Genomic DNA, 18,800 nt, shown 5'->3' on the forward strand with positions numbered 1-18,800 from the left:
AGTGGGGTCTTTGCCCCATCTAATAACCCAAGGCAGGGGCAAAGAAGCATGGCTTTAATGTTGGGGGGTGGGGTCGGGGTCCTACAAGGCACACACACCCTCTCCAGGACCAAATAAATAACGATTCCATCACTGCAGGAAGGCGAGGTCTGGGGAGGGGTGACATCTGAGCTCTTGGAGGGCTGGTGGTCCAGAGGGGCTGCAATCTGTGAGAGGCCTCCTTGGTGTGCCACGGCCTCCAGAGGCAGCCCAGTCTCCAGAATCAATCACTCTCTGAGTCTGAGTAGTCAGCAACGAGGGAGGAGCTGAGGCAGGGGTGTGGTATGTCCTGGGGGACAGGTGTCTCCTGGGATGAGCCTGAGGAGGACATGGGCCTGTCCTGACAGCTCCCATCCTGCCCCTGAGGTCCCGTTGTACTGGGGGTCTTGACTGTCTCTTGGGAGCTGTCTTGGGGGCATACAGGCCTGTCCTGGGTGGTGCCCTCTGACACCTGCGGCTCTCCAAACTTGGAGGTCTCAGCCAGGTGCTGTAGGCTCTCAGAGATCTCCCGGGACTGCCTTCGCACAATACCCAGGTCCCCCACGGTGATGGGAGAGCTGGCGGGTCCACATCTGCGGTTCTGGGCCAGCTTCTTCAGGACGCTGCCAGCCTTGCTGCTGCTGCTGGGTCCTGAGGCTGATGCAAACCAGGAGCGGCTGACAATTTCTGTCCGCTTGAGTTTCTGCTTGTCCTCATACGCTGGGGGGGGGAGGGAAAGAAGTGGGGAGAAGGAGGTCCAGAGCCACCCTCTGCCTGGGTCTGCCATGGCCCACTCACAGCAGGGATACCCATCTCTCCCCACCCCAGCCCCTGTGCTCTCTGGCCCCCACGCACAGTCCAGGGTATGGAACTTGAGCAAGGCAGCCAGCCTGCGGTCGTCCTCTGTCTCAGGCACCAGTGGGATGGCCAGGCTCGCCTTAGCCTGCAAAGCCTGGTCCCTCTCTTCCTCTTCCTGCAGGGCTTTTTTCTTCTCCTGTTGGGAGAAGTGATGTGGGTGTCAAAGTCCTGCCTCTCCTGTACCCATTCACTTGGGGGCATCGCTCCAGATCTCTGGGTCTCAGCTTCTTCATCGTTAAGCTCATGGCAGGAGAAAGCCTCACACTATCTACCGCTGGAGCATAGAAGTCGCTTAACAAATGAGGCACAATTGTCCTTAATATGTGTACCTTTCAGTTTTTCACTCATTCATTCCACAAATATTTATAGAATACCTATCTTGTCCCAGGCCTTATTCTAAACACTGGGGACATGGCAGAGAGCAGACAAAAACCCTTGCCCTTGTGGAACTGACATTCTAGTGGGTGAGAGAGACGACAGTGGTGGGAAGAAAAAGGATACCGCAAAGGGCACAGGGAGTAGGCAGGAGTTTCAACTTTAAATGCGATGTGGGGTGACGAAGAGGTCAGGGACTGTCTCCCTGAGAGGATCATGTCTGAGAAAAGACATTTGAGTGAGGGAGCCACATGGGTATCTGGTGGAAGAGTATTTCCAAGGTGGAGGGAACAGCCTGTGCAAAGGCCCTGAGACAGAAGTGTGTGTGGAGCTGCTGAGGAAGAGTGAAACCAGTGTGGCTGCAGCAGTATGAGCAAGGGTAAGGTGGAGATAGGGGTGGCGAGGGGAAGAGGCAGATCATTCAGACCTGATGGGCCACGGGGAAGACTTTGGCTTCTCCTTAAAGTGGAAGCCATGGAGGGTTCTGAACACAGGACAGAGGCGACTGATTCAGGTGTTCATAGGCATCCTTGGTGGCTATGGTGGGGGGGGGGGGCGGGTAATGGACTGTTGTGGGTAGTGTTACAGAAACAGGGGAGTCTAAAAACAAACCCGTTTGCGGCTGGGAGATAGGGAGCAGGAAGCAGCTTTCAGGATGCCCTTGCATGCCTGGAGCTAGTGGCTGGAAACATTGTTGCAAAGATCCGCTTTACTTCCAAGACTCAGGAAGATGGGAGGGATCTTGGACTGTGGGCTGGTAGGAAGAAGCAGACAGAGCCTACCTAGGGTTCTGTGAATGGTCAGGATGGTTGGCAACACCCACTGCGTGAGAGGACGCAGTGAGGGAGAGAGAGGAGGCAGGGAGGAAGAGAGAAGCAGCTGCGGACATTTTGGACTGGCTCTGGCTCTAGGAGGCTCTCTCTCCCAGGCTCTCTCTGGCCCTCACGCCCTCACTCTCTGGCTCTTGTGGGCTCCCTCCATGTGGCTTGGAGAAGGGGTCTCCAGGCTGCTTAAAGAAGAAGCTCTTGCCAGGCGGTTTTGAGATGGAGAGGAGATCCGCGCGGTTTGCAGGAAGAAGGCAGTTTACGAGGAGGCTGAGAATCCAGGCGGTCCTGCATTGAGAGCTGGAGGGCACCACAGCACAGAAAGGACCTTCCCAATCAGAACTGAGTGATTGGCAGCTACTGGTAAAGCTGAACTGTGCCTAGGAAGTAGGGAAACGGTGTTTCTGACTCTCCTAAGACTGGCCAGGTCTGGGAGGGGGAGGCAGAACCATGTGTAAATAAACAATTCTTTTTCTTTTCACCAAATTCTGGTATTGAGAGTTATAATTCTGGCGGCGGGCAATCGGGCCCCTAACTAAACAGCCCGTGGGTTCTGTTACAGTAGGAGGGTGCGAGCATGGGAGCCTGGAGACCAGGGCAGAGGACCGTGCTAGTCCAGGCAGGAGATGATGGGGGTGGTGGAAGTAGCCAGATACTAGATATAATTTGAAGGTTGAGGCTGACAGAATTGCTCACTGAAGATGGGAAGCAGGAGTCAAGGGCAACTTCAGGCTTTGGGAACTCAGTGCCTAGGACAGATGCCTTCTTGATTTAGAAGGGGAGGAAGTGGCCGGGCCAGGTTAGGGACTGAGGTATGAGGTGGGATTACTGAGATACTATGTTTGAGGGTCCTTAGACGCCATCCCACCCCCCTGCAACCATGTAGAAGCCCAGAAATCAGGGGACACACAGCTCAGGGAACAGGCCTGGCTGGAGGGATACAATTTCAGTAACAAATAATTAGTAAGGAAAAAAACTAGTAATTTTACTCCTCAGAAAAGCAGACAGGACTTCTGGCCAAGATGGAGGCGTAGACAGACATGTTGTGTCTCCCTCCACAACTAAGAAGGAATACAACTACCTCAAAACTAGAAACAACCAGAAGTTCCAGAAAATTGAATTGCATGGAAGTCCAACAAACAAAGATATAAAGAAAAAATACTCATCCAGACAGGTAGGAGGGGCGGAGAGGACACGGTGTGGTGGTGGCAGCAGCGGCAGCAGTGGCAGGCCCGTGGAAAGCAGTTACATGTTTTAAAAAGTAGGGAGGGACACCTGGGGAGCGTTTCCAGCTCCTGACTAGACCAAGCAGCTCACTGTTCCAGCGCTGGGGAAAATCAAGCCTCATTGCTTCTGATTGGGCAAACCAGTGAGAGTTGGGGCGGAGGCAGAAACTGCGGGTCTCTCAGCAGAGTCTGCTTGTTTAAAGGGCCCCCACAGTCCTTGACTGTCCGCAGACCTACCCACTCTGGGAACGACAGCCAGGGCAATAGCTAGAGAGGCACCGTCCCATATGGAAGTGGGAGAAGTGCCTGGAAAAGGGACGAGTGCTGGGAAAGCGGCATTGTTCCTTCTCAGCCCCCTCCCCTGCATACAGCTCCACAACGTGGTGAAACAGGTTGCCCTGTACTGACGAATCCCTAAGACTCTACCCCTTACAATGTAACAGGAGCAACAGCTCTACCTAAGACACAGAGGCAAACACACACAGATTTCCAGCCAAGATGAAGGCCTAGACTGACACACTCAGTCTCCCTCCACAACTAAGAAGGAATACAACTACCACAAAACCAGAAATAATCAGAAGTTCCAGGAAATAAATGGAAGTCCAATGTACGAAGTTATAAAGAAGTGGTGCTCATCTGGACAGGTAGGAGGGGCGAAACTGGGGAGGAGAGATCAAGCTGTACTGGTGGCGGTGGCAGCAGCGATGGCAGCAGGACGGTGGTAAGCACAGACACCCGTACTTAAGGGGAGGTGAGAAGCGCCTGGGGAACACCCCTGGCTGCAGACCAGACCTGTCAGCTTGCGATTCCAACACTGGGGAAGGCAGACCCCATTGCCTTGGACTGTGAGGCCCAGAAGGGGTGGGGACAGAGGAGGAGGAGGCTCCTGGTCTTTCAGCGGAGAGTGAACAGCAGGAATCTGTCTTGGACCCCCGCCCCCACAGAAAACGCCACAGCATGGTGAGAAGGATGGCCTGGTTGTGACTAGTGCACAGGGCTTCACCCCCTATAGCGTAGGAGGTGTGACAGCCCCACCCAGGAAGCAAAGGTAAACATAAAACTGTCAGGATGCCACAGATCATGATAGAGATTCCAGTGACACAGCTGACCAGACAGTAAATATCTAATCCAATGAAGCAGCAGATAGGAAATCATTCTGAGGCACAGTTCAGAGCTTTGGTTATAAAACTGCTTACAGACCTAACAGCAGATCTTAAACAAGACTGGGAAGGAATGAAGGCTAGTCCTGCTGAAATGAATGAAAACACATTTGAAACTAGTGGCAAGGGAAAGAAAACCAGGGATCAAATCAACAGATCGGAACATAGGGAAGGAACAAACAGTCAACCAGTGCAGAAAGAGGAAACAAAAAGTGAGGAAAATGAGGAGAGGCTCAGAAACCTACGGGACAGCTATAAGCGGGCCAACATCTGAATCACAGGGTTGCCAGAAGGTGAGGAACAACTAGAAATTGAAAAATTATGTGAAAGAATAATGTAGCAGAACTTCCCTAACTTGGGGAAGGAAATAGACTTACAGGTCCAGGAAGCACAGAGTGTTCCAAAAAAACTGGACCCAGGGAGAACCACACCAAAATGTCAAAAATTAAGGATAAAGAGAGAATCTTAAAGCAGCAAGAGAGAAGAGAATTACATACAAAGGGGTCCCAATAAGACTGTCAGCTGATTTCTCAAAAGAAACTCTGCAGGCAAGAAGGAACTGGCAAGAAATAGTCAAAGGAATGAAAAGCAAAAACCTACAACCACGATTACCCTATCCAGCAAAGCTGTCATTCAGAATAGAAGGCCAGAGAAAGTGCTTCCAGGACAAAGTAAAACTGAAGGAGTTCATTAGATCCAAACCACTGTTCTATGAAATGTTAAAAGGGACTTGTTTAGGAGAAAGAGGATCAAAACTATGAACATTAAAATGAAACTGTATCACAACAATCCACAACAGAAGCCACAGAATCGAAACAAAGGCAGACTAAGTAGGCAACAAGAGTGGGAACATTATGGGGGGAGGTCAGCAGGGAGGGGGAAGGGGGGAAAGGGAGGGAGGTGGTACAGGAATTAAGAAGCAGAGTAGGAGGGAGTGGAGTAGACAGGAAGATGTTGAGAAGAACTATATGCACCACCAATGGGCATGTACTAAGTGGGGGGGGGGCAACTGGAGGGAGGGAGTGTCACTGGGTGGAGGGGAACAAAGGAAAAAGAAATTGGGACAACTGTAACAGCATAATCAATAAAGCATATTAAGAAAACAGAAAACAAAAACAAAAAACAAAAAACAAAAAGAAAAGGAGACCGGAAGAGACAGGAGCTCTAGGATGGCAAGGGAAATTGTGGCCTGTGGGGTCACCCTGCACGCTCCTGCCTGGGCTCCATTTGCAGTGTCCAGGGGTGCAGTCCACCCCACAGAGTGAGCAAAGAGGGAAAAGGTCCTCACACTGCCCTTCTGCACACCACAAGGGTGAAAAGCCTACTTATGTCACACTCATTGGAGCCCTGACTCCCTGTGCCATAGCTCCACCAAGTGTTTTTGGCACAACTTCAGCCACTATGGTCACTGACAGCAATGCCCTGGGGTGTCCTCAAACCAGGAGCAAGCTGCAGGGGGTCAGAGCCAGCATGTGTACCTGTGTCCAGTGACTCCACACAGGTGCAGGGGTCTTGACCAAGCATGTACACATTGAAATGCACATTATTACATTTCGTTACAAATTATTTTCCCTTTTTTTCTATCACAAACAGTATGGCAGGGATGATTTTGGAAATTATTTGGGGGCAAGTTGACAACCTATAGATTTCACTTTGGGACAGCTGAGTGGGCCCATGAAATGTGTGTTAGGGGTTGACCAGTAGGTCAGTGCCCTGCTGGGCCTCTGCCCGACACACTCAGGCTTCACCTGTGCCCTGGCTTGAAGTTTGTTTTCCCTTTGAGATCTTTTGAGTGAAGCCCGGTTCTCCCAGGTGAAGGCACCATGTGCTTAATAATAGCCACTGCACTAGGTGCCTCCTGTGGGCGCTGTGAAGTCCCCACAATGTAGATGGAGAAACTCAGGCTCAATGGGTGAGATGACACACCTGTAGCTAGGTGGTGATGGGCTCAGGCTGGATCAGGGTCTTAACCTGCCATGTTGGTGATGCCAGGTGTCCCCTGCCTGCCTGCGGTTCCAACCTGGAACCGACTCACCCGGAACCTTTTCCGCAGCATGCTGTTGAGAGCAAAGTCATCCTTCCAGGCACTCTGTGCCTCCTGGATGTGGCTCAGAGTGGGGAGGGCCTTCTTGAGTGTGCTTCGGTCAGCCTCACCATGCTCCAGACGGAACATGGCATCTGTCTCCAGCTTCTGCTTCTTCTCATGCTCTGCAAGGAGAAGAGTATGGCTGAGCCTCCTGGGACCTGGCTCAAGCTCAGGGTCAGGGTCAAGGATGGCTTTGGGGCTATCCATGGAGCTTACCTGTCGTCAGCACCTGCTCATTGTCCCCCATGTTCCAGCGCTCCTCCTTGCGCTGGGCGCCACTAACGATCACATAATCGCAATTGGCAGGGTCTGTCTGCATCTCAATGTAGTTGATGCAGAGGTGGCATTTCATCCGGAATCTGCTTGGTGGGCAGGAATCAGGACACTGTGGCTACCCCAGGATACCATGTGATCCCTGCCTGCTTCCTTCCATCTGTGTATATCATTCAAGTGTTCACTAGGCACCTACTACATGCTACATGCCAGGCTCCGTACCTGGGGATATAGCCATGGACGAGGCAGACACGGTCCTGTCACTCCAGAACTAACCTTCTGTCTGGAGTTGGTTCATTCATTCACTCATTACTCAACAAACCCTCCTGGGCTAGGCTGCTCTGAAGCAGGCTTGGCACCACTGCCAGGAACATAGCAGTGAAACAAGCCAACCTACTCTTGGAGGGACTAACATTCCAGCAGGGGCAACACTGTCTGCAAAGGCACAAGCAACCACAGTGTGGGGTGGTGCTCATTTCAGAAAAGGCCTCTCTGAGAGGTGATGTTAGAGCAGAAATGTGATGTGAGGGAGGGAGCCTTGCAGACATCGGGAAGACTGAGCGTTCCAGGCAGAGGGCACAGAGGAGGGAGCCTCTCTGGAGTAAGAGAGAAGGACAGCGAGGAGCCTGTGTGGCTGGTGCAGAGTGAGGGGGAGACTGGAAGGAGGTAAGGGCAGGGAGGGGACAGACCAGTGTTCGGGGTCTTGTGGGCCACGGGGAGGACTTTTACTCTGAGGAAGGTGGGAGCCATGGAGGGTTCTAAGCAGAGGGACATGCTCATTGACATACCAGGATAGTTTCCAGGACAGAACCTCAGGGAATGGCCATCAGGAAGAGGGTACAAGCTTCCCTCCCACTCAGACTCCTTTATACCCCATTCATCCTGTGGCCACCCATGTGTCCCTGAGACACCTGTTAGGCTGGCTGCCTCTACCTGTAGATTGGGGTCGTGTAGTAATTGCCAACTTTCTTCTTTTCTGCATTGTAACGAACACCTGGAAGGAGAGGGAGAGAGTGGGAGCCCAGGTGCAGGCCACTCCAGTGTCCTTTCTCTGGGCAAGGGGGCAGACAGGGGTGGTATTCTGCCCCGCTACAGGGGGTGTACCTTTGGAGGGCATTGAAATTCAATGCAGGAAAGAGCCGTGTTCAGGCTGTGTGGCAGGTGCTCAAGCCACAGAGAATGGTGGGCAGTAGCCTAAGGGCCTGGGGTTGAGTCCTGATTCTACCACCTAGCAGCTGTGTGTGGGCCTCACCCCTCTGGGCCTCAGTCTCCCCATCTATACAACAGGGATGGCTGTAATACCTACTGTACAGGGTTATTGTGAAAACTGCAGGAGCTAATAATACACACGATTGCTTAGAACAGGGCCTGGCTCAGCAAGCATTCAAGAAGAGCTGGATTTATTATTTTTCTAGAGAATTTTCAGGTCTTTAGTTACTTTGCTGGTTAGAAGATATATGTTCTTAACTCTGTATGACCTTGCTTTTCAGTGGAAAAAAAAGCTTAAACTAGAACAACAGAGCTTGGGCTAGCGGGTGGTGTAGCTTGGCTGGGTTTTCCTTTCCTGGATGGCTACTTCCATTCATGGCCCTGAGGGCGACCCATGTGTGGTGTCAAGCCAAGCCCCACAGTTTGTCCTCTGAGCAGCTGGTGGCCTTTGGGGCAGATTTCCCTGACTGGGTCTGATCAAAGAGATATGATAGGGGCTCACTTGTCCTCCTCAGCAGGGGGGTGGCTTGGCACCTCCCCTTCCTGCACTTCCACAGCCTCTGTGAGGAGGACTGGGCCCTCTCACTGAAAGCCCCAGCTCCTGTTTACAGGGTGAACTGCTCCCTGGGGACCATGTGCTGTGTGAGGAGCTGGGGGAGGTGCCATGAGGGTCCCAGAGGAGGAAACGAAGTCAGGGGAGCAGAGTCACCTGACTGAGATCTCACCACTGTGGAGGGCAGCCTTGGACCCATGCCTATCTGTCCATCTGTACCTGTGGCACAGTCAGGGGTCCGAGAACTAATGGTAACAGTAAAGGACAGTGACAGCAGCAGGCTGAATTCTGAGTCCTTGCACTGTACCACATGCTATGCACCTACCACTTTATATGCCACACAAGTGGACACTCAAACCATCCGAATTTTATAGATGCGTAAACTGAGGCGCCAAGAGGCTCAGTCACTTGCCCAGGGTCACCCAACTAGGAGGTGAACCCAGAGCCTGGCCTCCTCACCACTCTGCAATGAGATGTCCGTGGCCTGCCAATCACTTGGGTGCCAACTCCTCCCTGATTCCTGATCGGGAGCCTCTGGTGGCAATGACACTGGTGGTTAATGAGCTTCAATGTCTGCGGGACTGAATGGGTGGGGCTGGTGGGAGCAGGGGGTGGGCACAAACTCACCCATGCCGATGTGGTTCTTGCAGCCATCACACCAGATGTTATAAGGCATCTCGAATCTACACAAACAGAAAACAGCTTCTCTGCTCTTGTTCACAGAGCTCCCCCTTAGTCTCCACCCCTCAACTCTGGTCACAGCTGCATTGCAAAGGGCGTGCACACAGTGGACACAAAGAATGGTTCGTGAGTGTTCCTACAGCTAGGCCAGGCCAGCCTACTGCTCCCTGGCCAGCTGACCCAGTCGGGGTGAGTCTCCACGGTGCTGCTGTGTTCTCCATGCCTCACCACCCTAAACAGCCGGGAGCAGAGCGGGAGGCGGTAGGGGGCACTGGTGTCATTTGAGTTAGTCAAATGTTTGTACTGTCACTGGATTTCTTTTTCACAGGTGGTTCTATGTGTGACACGTAACTCTGGTTTTCTAGGAAAAGCAGTGACATTTTATTTCCCTTTTAAAATAAAATGTTAGTCCTGGCTGGCATGGCTCAGTGTATTGAGTGCTGGCCTAGGAACCAAAATGTTGCTGGTTCGACTCCCAGGCCTGAGTCGTGGGCCAGGTTTCCCGTTAGGGGCATGGGAGAGACAACCAATCAATGTTTCTCTCTCTGTCTCCCTCCCTTTCACTCTAACAATATATGAATAAAATCTTAAAGAAAAAACACGTTAAGTTATGAATAACTTAACTATGAGAGTGGACAGGGGTGGGGTGCACAAGCCCAAGGTGGGAAATCTTAGTTGGCTCTGGAGAATGGAAACATCGAGGGAGTTCTGATGAAAGACCTTCAGCCCTTTGTTTCCTGAGGTCACTATTGGGAACTTGTGTCTTGACTCCTTTCCCAGATGTTCCCTTCTTGGATGATTTTGTCACTGGATCCTCTGCTCAGGCCCAGGGTAGACACAAGACAGAGGTCAGGGTTCATGATGCAGAGAAAGGAGTGAAGGGTTTGTCTTTGTGGGGATACACATCTGGCTTCCTGCCAAGGAGGGATGGCCAGAAACATGAGAATCCCAAGGGAAGGGCCATTGTCTTGGCTCCACTGCATTCTCCCCATATCTGTGCCCTTTGCAATGAGACTTTGCAGCAGTTTCTGTCAGGAGGTGAACTGCATCATGTCTCACTTCGAAAAATCAATGGCACCAAGTGACAGTTTGCCAGTTCTGGGTGTGCACCTCTGCTCACTCTCTTTGGAACCTGTAGCTGTTATATGAACAAGCCCAGGCTAGGTGGCTGGAGGATGAGACACATGAAGCAGAGCCCAATCGTGCTGGCCACGACCATGCTGGCCCAACCAGTGCCCAGCCAGCTGACCCCCAAACATGTGAAAGAGCCTGGCCCAGGTCAGTCAAGCCCAGGCCAGGCCAGAAGAGGCATTCAGCTGAGCTACAGACTTGTGAGCAGTAACATGTGCTTATTGTTTTGTTATATGGCAATAATGACTGATACAGTGACTCTCTGCTTAACAGAATTAAGACCCTGCAGCACTGGGAAAAATGGAGTGCTGAATTATCCTTGAGACTGAGGCCAAGTAGCACAAGGGACAGGGGTCCTCAGGCCTTACCTGATGACGAGGATGCCCTGGGATAGCTTCCGAGCCCGCTCCCGGAGTGGATGGCTGTTGTGGTATCGGTTGAGAGAGCCATGCTGTGCAGAAAGAAGGAGGGAGCAGGTTAGCACAGCTGAGCTAGGCAAGCTCATGCTCTCTTGCAGAGGCTGAGAAGGTCCTTTCTTATGACCTATGAGGGGTATTATAACAAAATGGAAGGCACAGAGGCCCTGGTGAAGTCAGTGGGGTTGGACTCAGGAATACATGAGTTTGAATCTTTCCTCCCCTATTTAAGAGCTGAAAGCTGTGTGACCCTGGGCAGTAACCTCACCTTATGCCTTCCTGAGCCCGTTTCCCATAATCACCCCCAGGTATTATGGGGAAAATTAGGTGATATGACAATACCAGCAAATGTTTACTGGGTACTTTATGTGCATTTTCTCATTTTAATACTGCAATGATTCTGTGAGGACAAGTTGTTTTATTTCCTTTTCTTAGCATTCTTTTTTAATTAAGATTTTATTTATTTATTTTTAGAGAGAGGGGAAGGGAGGGAAAGAGAGGAGGGGAGAAATATCAATGTGATGGAGAACAATTGGCTGCCTTTCATACGGTCCTCAACTGGGTACCAAACCTGCAATCCAGGCATGTGCCCTGAATGGGAATCGAACTGGCGACCTATTGCCTTGTGGAATGATGCCCAGCTGAACCACATGGGTCAGAGCTTATTTCCTTTTTGACACGGAGAAACTGGTATAGAGAAGATGGGTTAAGGGCCTGAGACCACGCAGATAGATCGCACTGATTCATTCAGCAGGCCTTTCTGAGTGTTTACAGTATGTGGACATAGCCGTGAACATGATGGAATGACTCTGCCCTAGTGGAGCCAATATTCTAAAAGGGGAGATGGACAATATCCCAATAAATGGACAATGCGTCAGGGAGTTATAAGGGTTATGAAGAGAAACAAAGCACTAGGTAATGAAATAGAGAACAAGACGGTGGTCAGGGAGGCCCTCTGTGAGGAGAGACATAAAGGAAGGGAAAGAGCTTTGTGGACAAGAGCAGAGAGATTCCAGGCAGAGGGAACAGCAGAGATATGACCATAGGAGCAGGAGCCAGGAGAGCCCAGAGGCTGAGTGCCTGACCTCGTCCTGAGCTCTGCTGGAAACACGCCAAACTGAGCACAGAGTACAAGGTCATGTTTACCACTGGGAATGAAGACTGCCCTGAGACTCGTGTCACAGGCACAAGATCTCAAGGTTGCCCATGCTTTTGCAGCCATGGCTCTGATTCAGGAGGAGATGAGGTACCTATTGACCCCTGCCCTGTGAGGTCTCTGCTATTATGGATACGAAGAAGGAAGCCTGTCCTTACCTTTTCAGGATTGAAATCCGGAGGGTAGTACTTATTTACACCTTTCCTTTCACCCTGGAAAGCAGAAGAGAGACATTACTCAGAGACGGTCCTGCAGGTGACGTGTGATGCGGCCTCGAGGGCAGAACCTGGATGAGGGAGACTGAGGATGGACCTGGGCTCCATGTCTGATCAGGGACTGGTGAACTGGGAGGAAAACCCACTGCTGTTGCCATGGAAAATTCCACAAGGGCTCAACTATCCTACAGCAATGGCTTACAGTAAGGCATAGTTAACACTGCAACTGTGCAGAGACACCCATAATACAGCTAAGGCACAGGTTTCATGGAAGAACCCTTACCCTGGCTGGGGAGCCTCTTCAAATACTGGCAGCCACTTACTGTGCTGACTGAACAATTTACCGAAGCAGCGGGTCTCACACCAGCTGCGCGTTACAACCAACCAAGTTTCCAAAATACTGCTAACTGGGACCCTCCCCCAGTAACTCCTGACAGAGAACCCGCTTTGGGGAGTGGCCCCTGAATACTAGGCTTTTATGAAGCAACCTGGAAAACATGTTTAAACAAATCCTTGTATGTGCTTGTTCACGGCAGGACAAAAGGTGGGAATAACCCAAATGCCCACCAATGGATAAATGGATAAACCAAATGTGGTCCATCCGCACACTGAAATATTATTCAGTCATAAAAACAAATGAAGTTCTGATGCATGCTACAACATGGATGAACCTTGAAGACAGTATGTTAAGTGAAAGAAGCCAGACATAAAAGGCCACATGGTATATAATTCCATTTACATGAAATGTCTTGAACAGGCAAATCCATAGAGATGGAGCAGATTAGTGGTTGCCAGGGACTGGAGGAGACGGAAAGAGGAGTGACTGCTAACAAGGAAGGGGTTTACTTTCAGGTGATGGAAATATTTTAGAACTAGATAGAGGTGATGGTTTTACAACATAATGAATGTACTAAATGCCACAGAATGATACACGTTTTTTATTAAAAAATATTTTATTTATTTTTAGAGAGAGGGTGATAACACAAACGGAGAGATAACACTGGAACAAAGAGAGCCAGTTTGGAAAGAAGCTGCATGATCCCCGTGTCAGCTCCCCCTCCCAAGAGGAACAGCATGTCTGCACATTTGTACTTCCTCTAGGAAATTCCACCTTCCAAATTCCCACGTTTTCCCTATATCCACTTGCTTTTAAAAGCTCAAGGGAAGTGGATGTTAGGGTTCTAACCCGCCACCTCCTCAGACTGCTAGTCTCTGATATTAAAAAAAGTGCAATTATAATCCAGTCCCTGTCTCTGCTTTTTGGTGGAGTGGTGGCAGGAAGCATGAGCTCTGGACTTGGTTGATCTTTGGTTTCAAGAGGAAGGAGGGAGAAAGAGGAGAGAAACACTGATGTGAGAAAGAAACAATGATCAGTTGTTTCTCGTAGGCACCATGACTGGGGACTGAACCCATAACCCAGGCATGTGCCCTGACCAGGAATCGAACCAGTGACCTTTTGGTCTGTGGGGTGATGCCCAATTCACTGAGTCACACCGGACAGGGCAAGATGATACATTTTAAAATGGCCAATTTTGTAATGTGAATTTCACCCCATTAAGGAAAAGAGGAAAAAAAGAAAATTGCTTCCCCGCAGATTTCTGTGGGCAGCAAAGTTTGAGAACTACTGCACCAAAAGATCATGAATCCAGAGTTTGAAAATATCATCTTACAGCTCAGGCACGAGAAAGGGGCTTTAGGGGAAGAAGGGGTACTGTGGAGGTCTGATGAAGATTAGAAAAGAACCCCAAGGAGCACAAGGCATTCTACTCACCATCTTGGCAGCTGCCTACTGGCCGTCACCCTCAATGAGGCCAATCTAAAAAGACAAGACACTGACACTGACTGTGCTCTGTTGACTGTCTGCCCAGCCCCACCCTCCTGGGGAACCTGGCAGGGGGGGTCCACAGTTTCCCTGAGATGATATTGTGGGCTGGGTGTGGTGGTGGCAACTCAGAAGAGCCTCCCCCCAGGTGTAGGAGATGTCCAGAGAGTGGTGTTTGTGGGTTTGGAAAGAGAATGTCTTGTCCACTCTCCATGCAACATATATTCACAGCTAACACTTCTCACCCCTCCACGGCCCCCGTCACCGCTCCTCTGGACCAGTGCAGTCACCTCTCTCTGGTGTCCTAGCTCTGCCCTCAACTCCCACAATCTGTTCTTTTCACAGGGGTCAGGAGGATCTCTTGAAAAATAAATCTGAAATATTATTCTGCTTAAACCCCTCCAGTGATTCCCATTGCTTTGAGAATCATGTCCAACTCCTCCTCCTGGTGGCCTGCCTCTCCAAGCCTGCCTCGCACCTGCTGCCTTGTGCCTACTCTGTTCCATTCACACTGGCTTTCTGGCTGCCTTCAGAGGCTAAGCAGCTGCAGGCCAATTGCCTTAGATGATCTTCCAGGAGCTGTCTGTTCTTTGTCACAGGTCTCAGCTCAAACATCACTTTTGTCAGCAGCCTCATTGGAGTCACTTCTCCCCTGGAGTTCCTCTCAGATCACCCTCTGTCTCTTTACTTGTCTACAGTTGCCTCCTCCTCAAGGTCTCACTTTGCTTTATCTCTAGCACCAAGGACAGTGCCTGGCCTCTGATAAATTCTGATGGAAGAACCACTAGTTAAGGTTCCCTAAGAATCAGTGCAGGTGAGAGGTATCAAATGCAGGGGCTCCTAAAACTGGCAGTGAGGCATCTTCTGCACTCTGCATGTTTGGAGGAGAGACTTTTAGGTTTAGAATGGGGATTGCCAACTTTTCTATTAAGGAACATATAGTAAATACTGTTGGCTTTCTGGACCAGACTATCTCTGTCCCAACAACTCAACTACCCATCATAGCTAGAAAGAAGCTATGGGCAATATGTAAATGAATGGGTGTTCCTGTACTCCAATAAAACTTTATTTAGGGACACTGAAATCTGCATTTCACATAATAGTCACCTGTCACAAAATATTATTCTTTTTGATTTTTCCCCAATCATTTAAGAAGTTAATACCACTCTTAGCTGACAGGCTGTACAAAATCAGATTGGTTTTGGCCTGTGGGTATAGTCTGCCAGCTACCTGTGCTAGAGTCAGGAAGCTTGGTCTAATTGTTTCTGCCAATTTAGCTGTGCACTCTCTAATGGATTCTATGTGCCGGGTGCTGCACTGCATCTGACATTATTGCCTCATTTACTCTATATTATGTTACTATTATCTCCAGTTGACATGGGGGCTTAAGTACGGGGTTGGCCAAAAAGTCCATTTAGTTTTTTCCATAAAATAAAAGACACATTTTTCATTTTCACCAATAACTTTATTGATTTGGATATTTTCAGTATATCAGCTATCTACCACTATTGGCTTTTAGTGGGTAGAGGCCAGGGTGCTGCTAAACATCTTCCAATGCATAAGACAGCCCCACAGCAAAGAATTACTTGGCCAAAACATCAGTAGTACCAAGAAACTTCACAAGCCATTTCTGACACGTTTGACCAATCACAGCCCCTTCTCCATACACTGCACAAATCATTGTTTCAGTTGCATTTTTACCTTTCTTGAAATAATAAAGCATAATATGCCAAAAATGTTGCGTATATCCTTCCAGCTTCAATATTAAAATGGGTGCACAAAAATTCACCAATTTTGATAAGTATTTTTTAAATGTATGCCGATATGACAGCTGTCACAGTATAATCTAACAAAATTGTTTCCAATGAAGTTAAAGACAACTAGCACTACTAGGGTCATACAGAAAAAACTAAACACACTTTTTGGCCAAACCAGTAACTTGCCCAGGGTCAGAAGCTGATGGGTAGAGCAGGTGCACAAAGTGCTGTAAACTGTCCCACCTTGCCCTGTACCTCTCTCCATCTTGTGTTCTCCTGCTGTAACACGTGCCCCTGAATCATATTTTCCTAACATCCCTTCCAATCTAAAAATGCTTTTGCTAACAAAGTAGCTAAGTGTTGCCTACCCAGGCTTTGAGGTCACAGTTCCTTGGGCTTGAATCTTAGCTTTACTCGTAAGTTGCTGGGTGACCTTGGACAGTGTCTGAACTTCTCTTAACTTATAATTCCTCACCCGTAAAGAGCAGATGAGGGTGACAGGACTTTCTGGGGTTGCTGCAGATGAAATAACACAGTGGGAAGTGCTTGCACTTCCATTTACAGAAGCTGGGAGTCTTAACATAGTTTTACCACCCCAGTGAATGGCATAGTTGAGGCTATAGGGTGGATATATAGAAATCTCTGATCCTTGTTGTCAAGAGTAATCACAGACTGCATTGGCCCAGGACATATGCTTGGACTGGGATACGGATCCACTGCTGGCTAGCGGCTTGACTTTGGGCAAGTTGCTTACTCTCTTTGGGCCTTAGTTTCCTCATCTGTAAAATGGGGTTTACAAAAGTTATCAACCTTATAAGTTTAATGTTAAGACCCAGTGAGTTAAATTAAGTTCTCAGAATAGCTCCTGACGCCGAATTAAACGTTGGTAGTTTTGATTTTATCTCCTGTCCAGTTTTACAAAACTCATTTTACAAAACCTTCATCACAGCCCAGTGCGGTAGGTGGTTACTAGTTCCACTTCCCAGGTGTAATAAACTGAGGGGCCCTTCAGGCATAATATGGGCCAGGGCTGTCTAGGGTCACGGCAGTAGCCTGGGATTTGGGTGGGGGTGGCGACTGGGACCTGGGCCAGCTCTGGATATCCGACCCGCGACCACAGAGACCCGACGTGACAGACGCCGTAAAATGGCTCCGAGATCGGGTGAGGTAGCACCTTGACCCCCGGCTCTACCAGGCCTACCCGCCCCTTCGCCTGCCCGGACTTACCTGCCCTCCTGACGTCACACCACGCCTTTGTCCGGAAGTCAGTGCTAGAGGCGCAAGGAACGTATCGCACTCCCCGCCTGCCGGGGACGCCTGCGCAGGGCGGGGCGAGGCGGAAACGGCGCGCTGATTGGCTAAGTGATGAACACGTCACGCGTTCCCTGGAGTGGAAGTGGACCAATCCAGGCCTGCCCCTTCCCACCACGTACGCGTCACGAAGCTCACCTTCGGTCCCGCCCATTCTACCTAGCCCAATCCGAGGCCTGCTTCCGTAACGGCGCTCTTCTACGAGCGTAATCTCGCCCGCTGAAGCCTTAGAGCGAGGTTGGCAGAAGTCCAGCTTACGAGTGCTGCAGCGAAGCTGCTTGGTGTGTTTGAACAGCTAGCGAGCAATGGACTGTTTTTTCTTTTGTAAATGGTTGGAGGGGAAAAAAATTAAAAGAATATTTTATGACGTGAAAATAATATGTTTAAGTTTTAGTGTCCATAAATGAAACTTTATTGGAATACAGCTAAATCCATTTATTTACCTAGTGGCTACGGCCACTTTGCCACTACAATGGCAGAGTTGAATGTTTGCAACTGAGAGTGTATGGTCCCAGAGACTAAAGAGTTTCCTGTCAGGCATATTTACAGAGAAAGTGGGCTAGTCTCTGCTTTAGAGCCTTCAGACCAGCCTGCCTGTGCCTTCAGAGAGGAGTGGCTTTTGAATTTACTTTTATGCCCTGTAGGGCCTAACAATCTGTTTGTTCATTTGTTCATTGAACAGCTCTTTTAGGTGCGTGCTGTATGCCAGGCCAGGGGGATTGAGAATAAAGGACACACCCTTTTCTCATTGATGAGGCATATCAATTCACAATTTATCAAGGGCAGTGAGAAATTATGATACTACTACTACTATATTATTTAGTGCCAGGCTCTGTACTAAAGTCTTGCAAGTCGGTTCTCATGTAATTATGGTGCTGCATACTTAGTGCTCACAACTCACCAAGCATTCACGAGGGCTCGATACTCAAATGTGTTATCTCAGGGAATGCTGCTCCTACGAGATGGGTATGCTAGCATGCTAGCATTCTCATTCTACAGATGAGACAAGCCCAGAGTGATTAGGTAACTGGCCCAAGGTCACACAGCTGGTGAGGATGCTAAACCTTGTTCCCTTAACCTCCGAGGGTTGTATGCATTAAACATCAGGTCTGTGGGCACCCAGAGGAATATTTAACGAGGGTGAGGATGTTTGGGAGTGGGCAGGAGTGAGGGTCAGTGAGATCCTGGTAAGGGGTGACCCCTGAGCTGGATGAGGAGCAAGGTAGAGGAAGGGGGCACAGGGCAGAGGCACACTCACAGATCCTGAGAAACGAGATGGCACTGCATGCAGCCCCAGCAATCTTGCTTGCAATAGCTGAGTTTTGCTTGAGTACTTATCTTGCACCTCAACAGATAGTGACTAATATTTTGGGTAAGGGAGGTTTAACAACCCTTTTTCAAGAATATGTAGAACCTCTTCTTATGCATAGGGCAGGTGATGGCACTGCAGTATCAGCCTGAGATATGAATAGACTGTTCTATAATAATGCCAAATGTAGGCCAATTCCTGTGGGGCCAAGGGGCCTAACTTAGGTAGAAGAGAACAATTACCCAGCCTGGGCAGGGTGGAAGGAAGGGACCTAGATTCTAGCTCTGGGTATTCTGACCCTCACCTGTTGCTCACCTGTTGCTCTGCCCATGGGAATGAATGAAATAAATGACTACAAATGTAAAACATTTTAAATAAGAAAAGAAAGATGTGGGCTGGGAAGGGCATTCCAAGAACAAG

General features: G+C 49.5%; 1 protein-coding gene across 2 annotated transcripts; it reads right to left on the minus strand.

The window, feature by feature from the left end:
* Window positions 1-39: 39 nt before the first annotated feature.
* Window positions 40-17,059, minus strand: YJU2B (YJU2 splicing factor homolog B). 2 transcript variants are annotated; one of them, XM_090289737.1, is made up of 11 exons: window positions 16,988-17,059; window positions 13,953-13,997; window positions 12,125-12,178; window positions 10,763-10,845; window positions 9,210-9,265; window positions 9,042-9,116; window positions 7,754-7,814; window positions 6,764-6,906; window positions 6,497-6,669; window positions 874-1,012; window positions 40-738 (listed from the first exon to the last, which is right to left on the minus strand). In XM_090289737.1, exons 2-11 carry the CDS (start codon window positions 13,953-13,955, stop codon window positions 263-265), a joined length of 1,263 nt encoding a protein of 420 aa, XP_090145863.1. In that variant the 5' UTR covers window positions 13,956-13,997; window positions 16,988-17,059; the 3' UTR covers window positions 40-262. The 2 variants fall into 2 exon arrangements, with proteins under 2 accessions (XP_090145863.1, XP_090145864.1); XM_090289738.1 differs by lacking the exon at window positions 9,042-9,116.
* Between the last annotated feature and the right edge of the window lie 1,741 nt (window positions 17,060-18,800).

The sequence above is a fragment of the Furipterus horrens genome, unplaced genomic scaffold (genome assembly GCF_987537825.1).
Source record: "Furipterus horrens unplaced genomic scaffold, mFurHor1.1.pri manual_scaffold_10, whole genome shotgun sequence".
Taxonomy (NCBI): Eukaryota; Metazoa; Chordata; class Mammalia; order Chiroptera; family Furipteridae; genus Furipterus; species Furipterus horrens.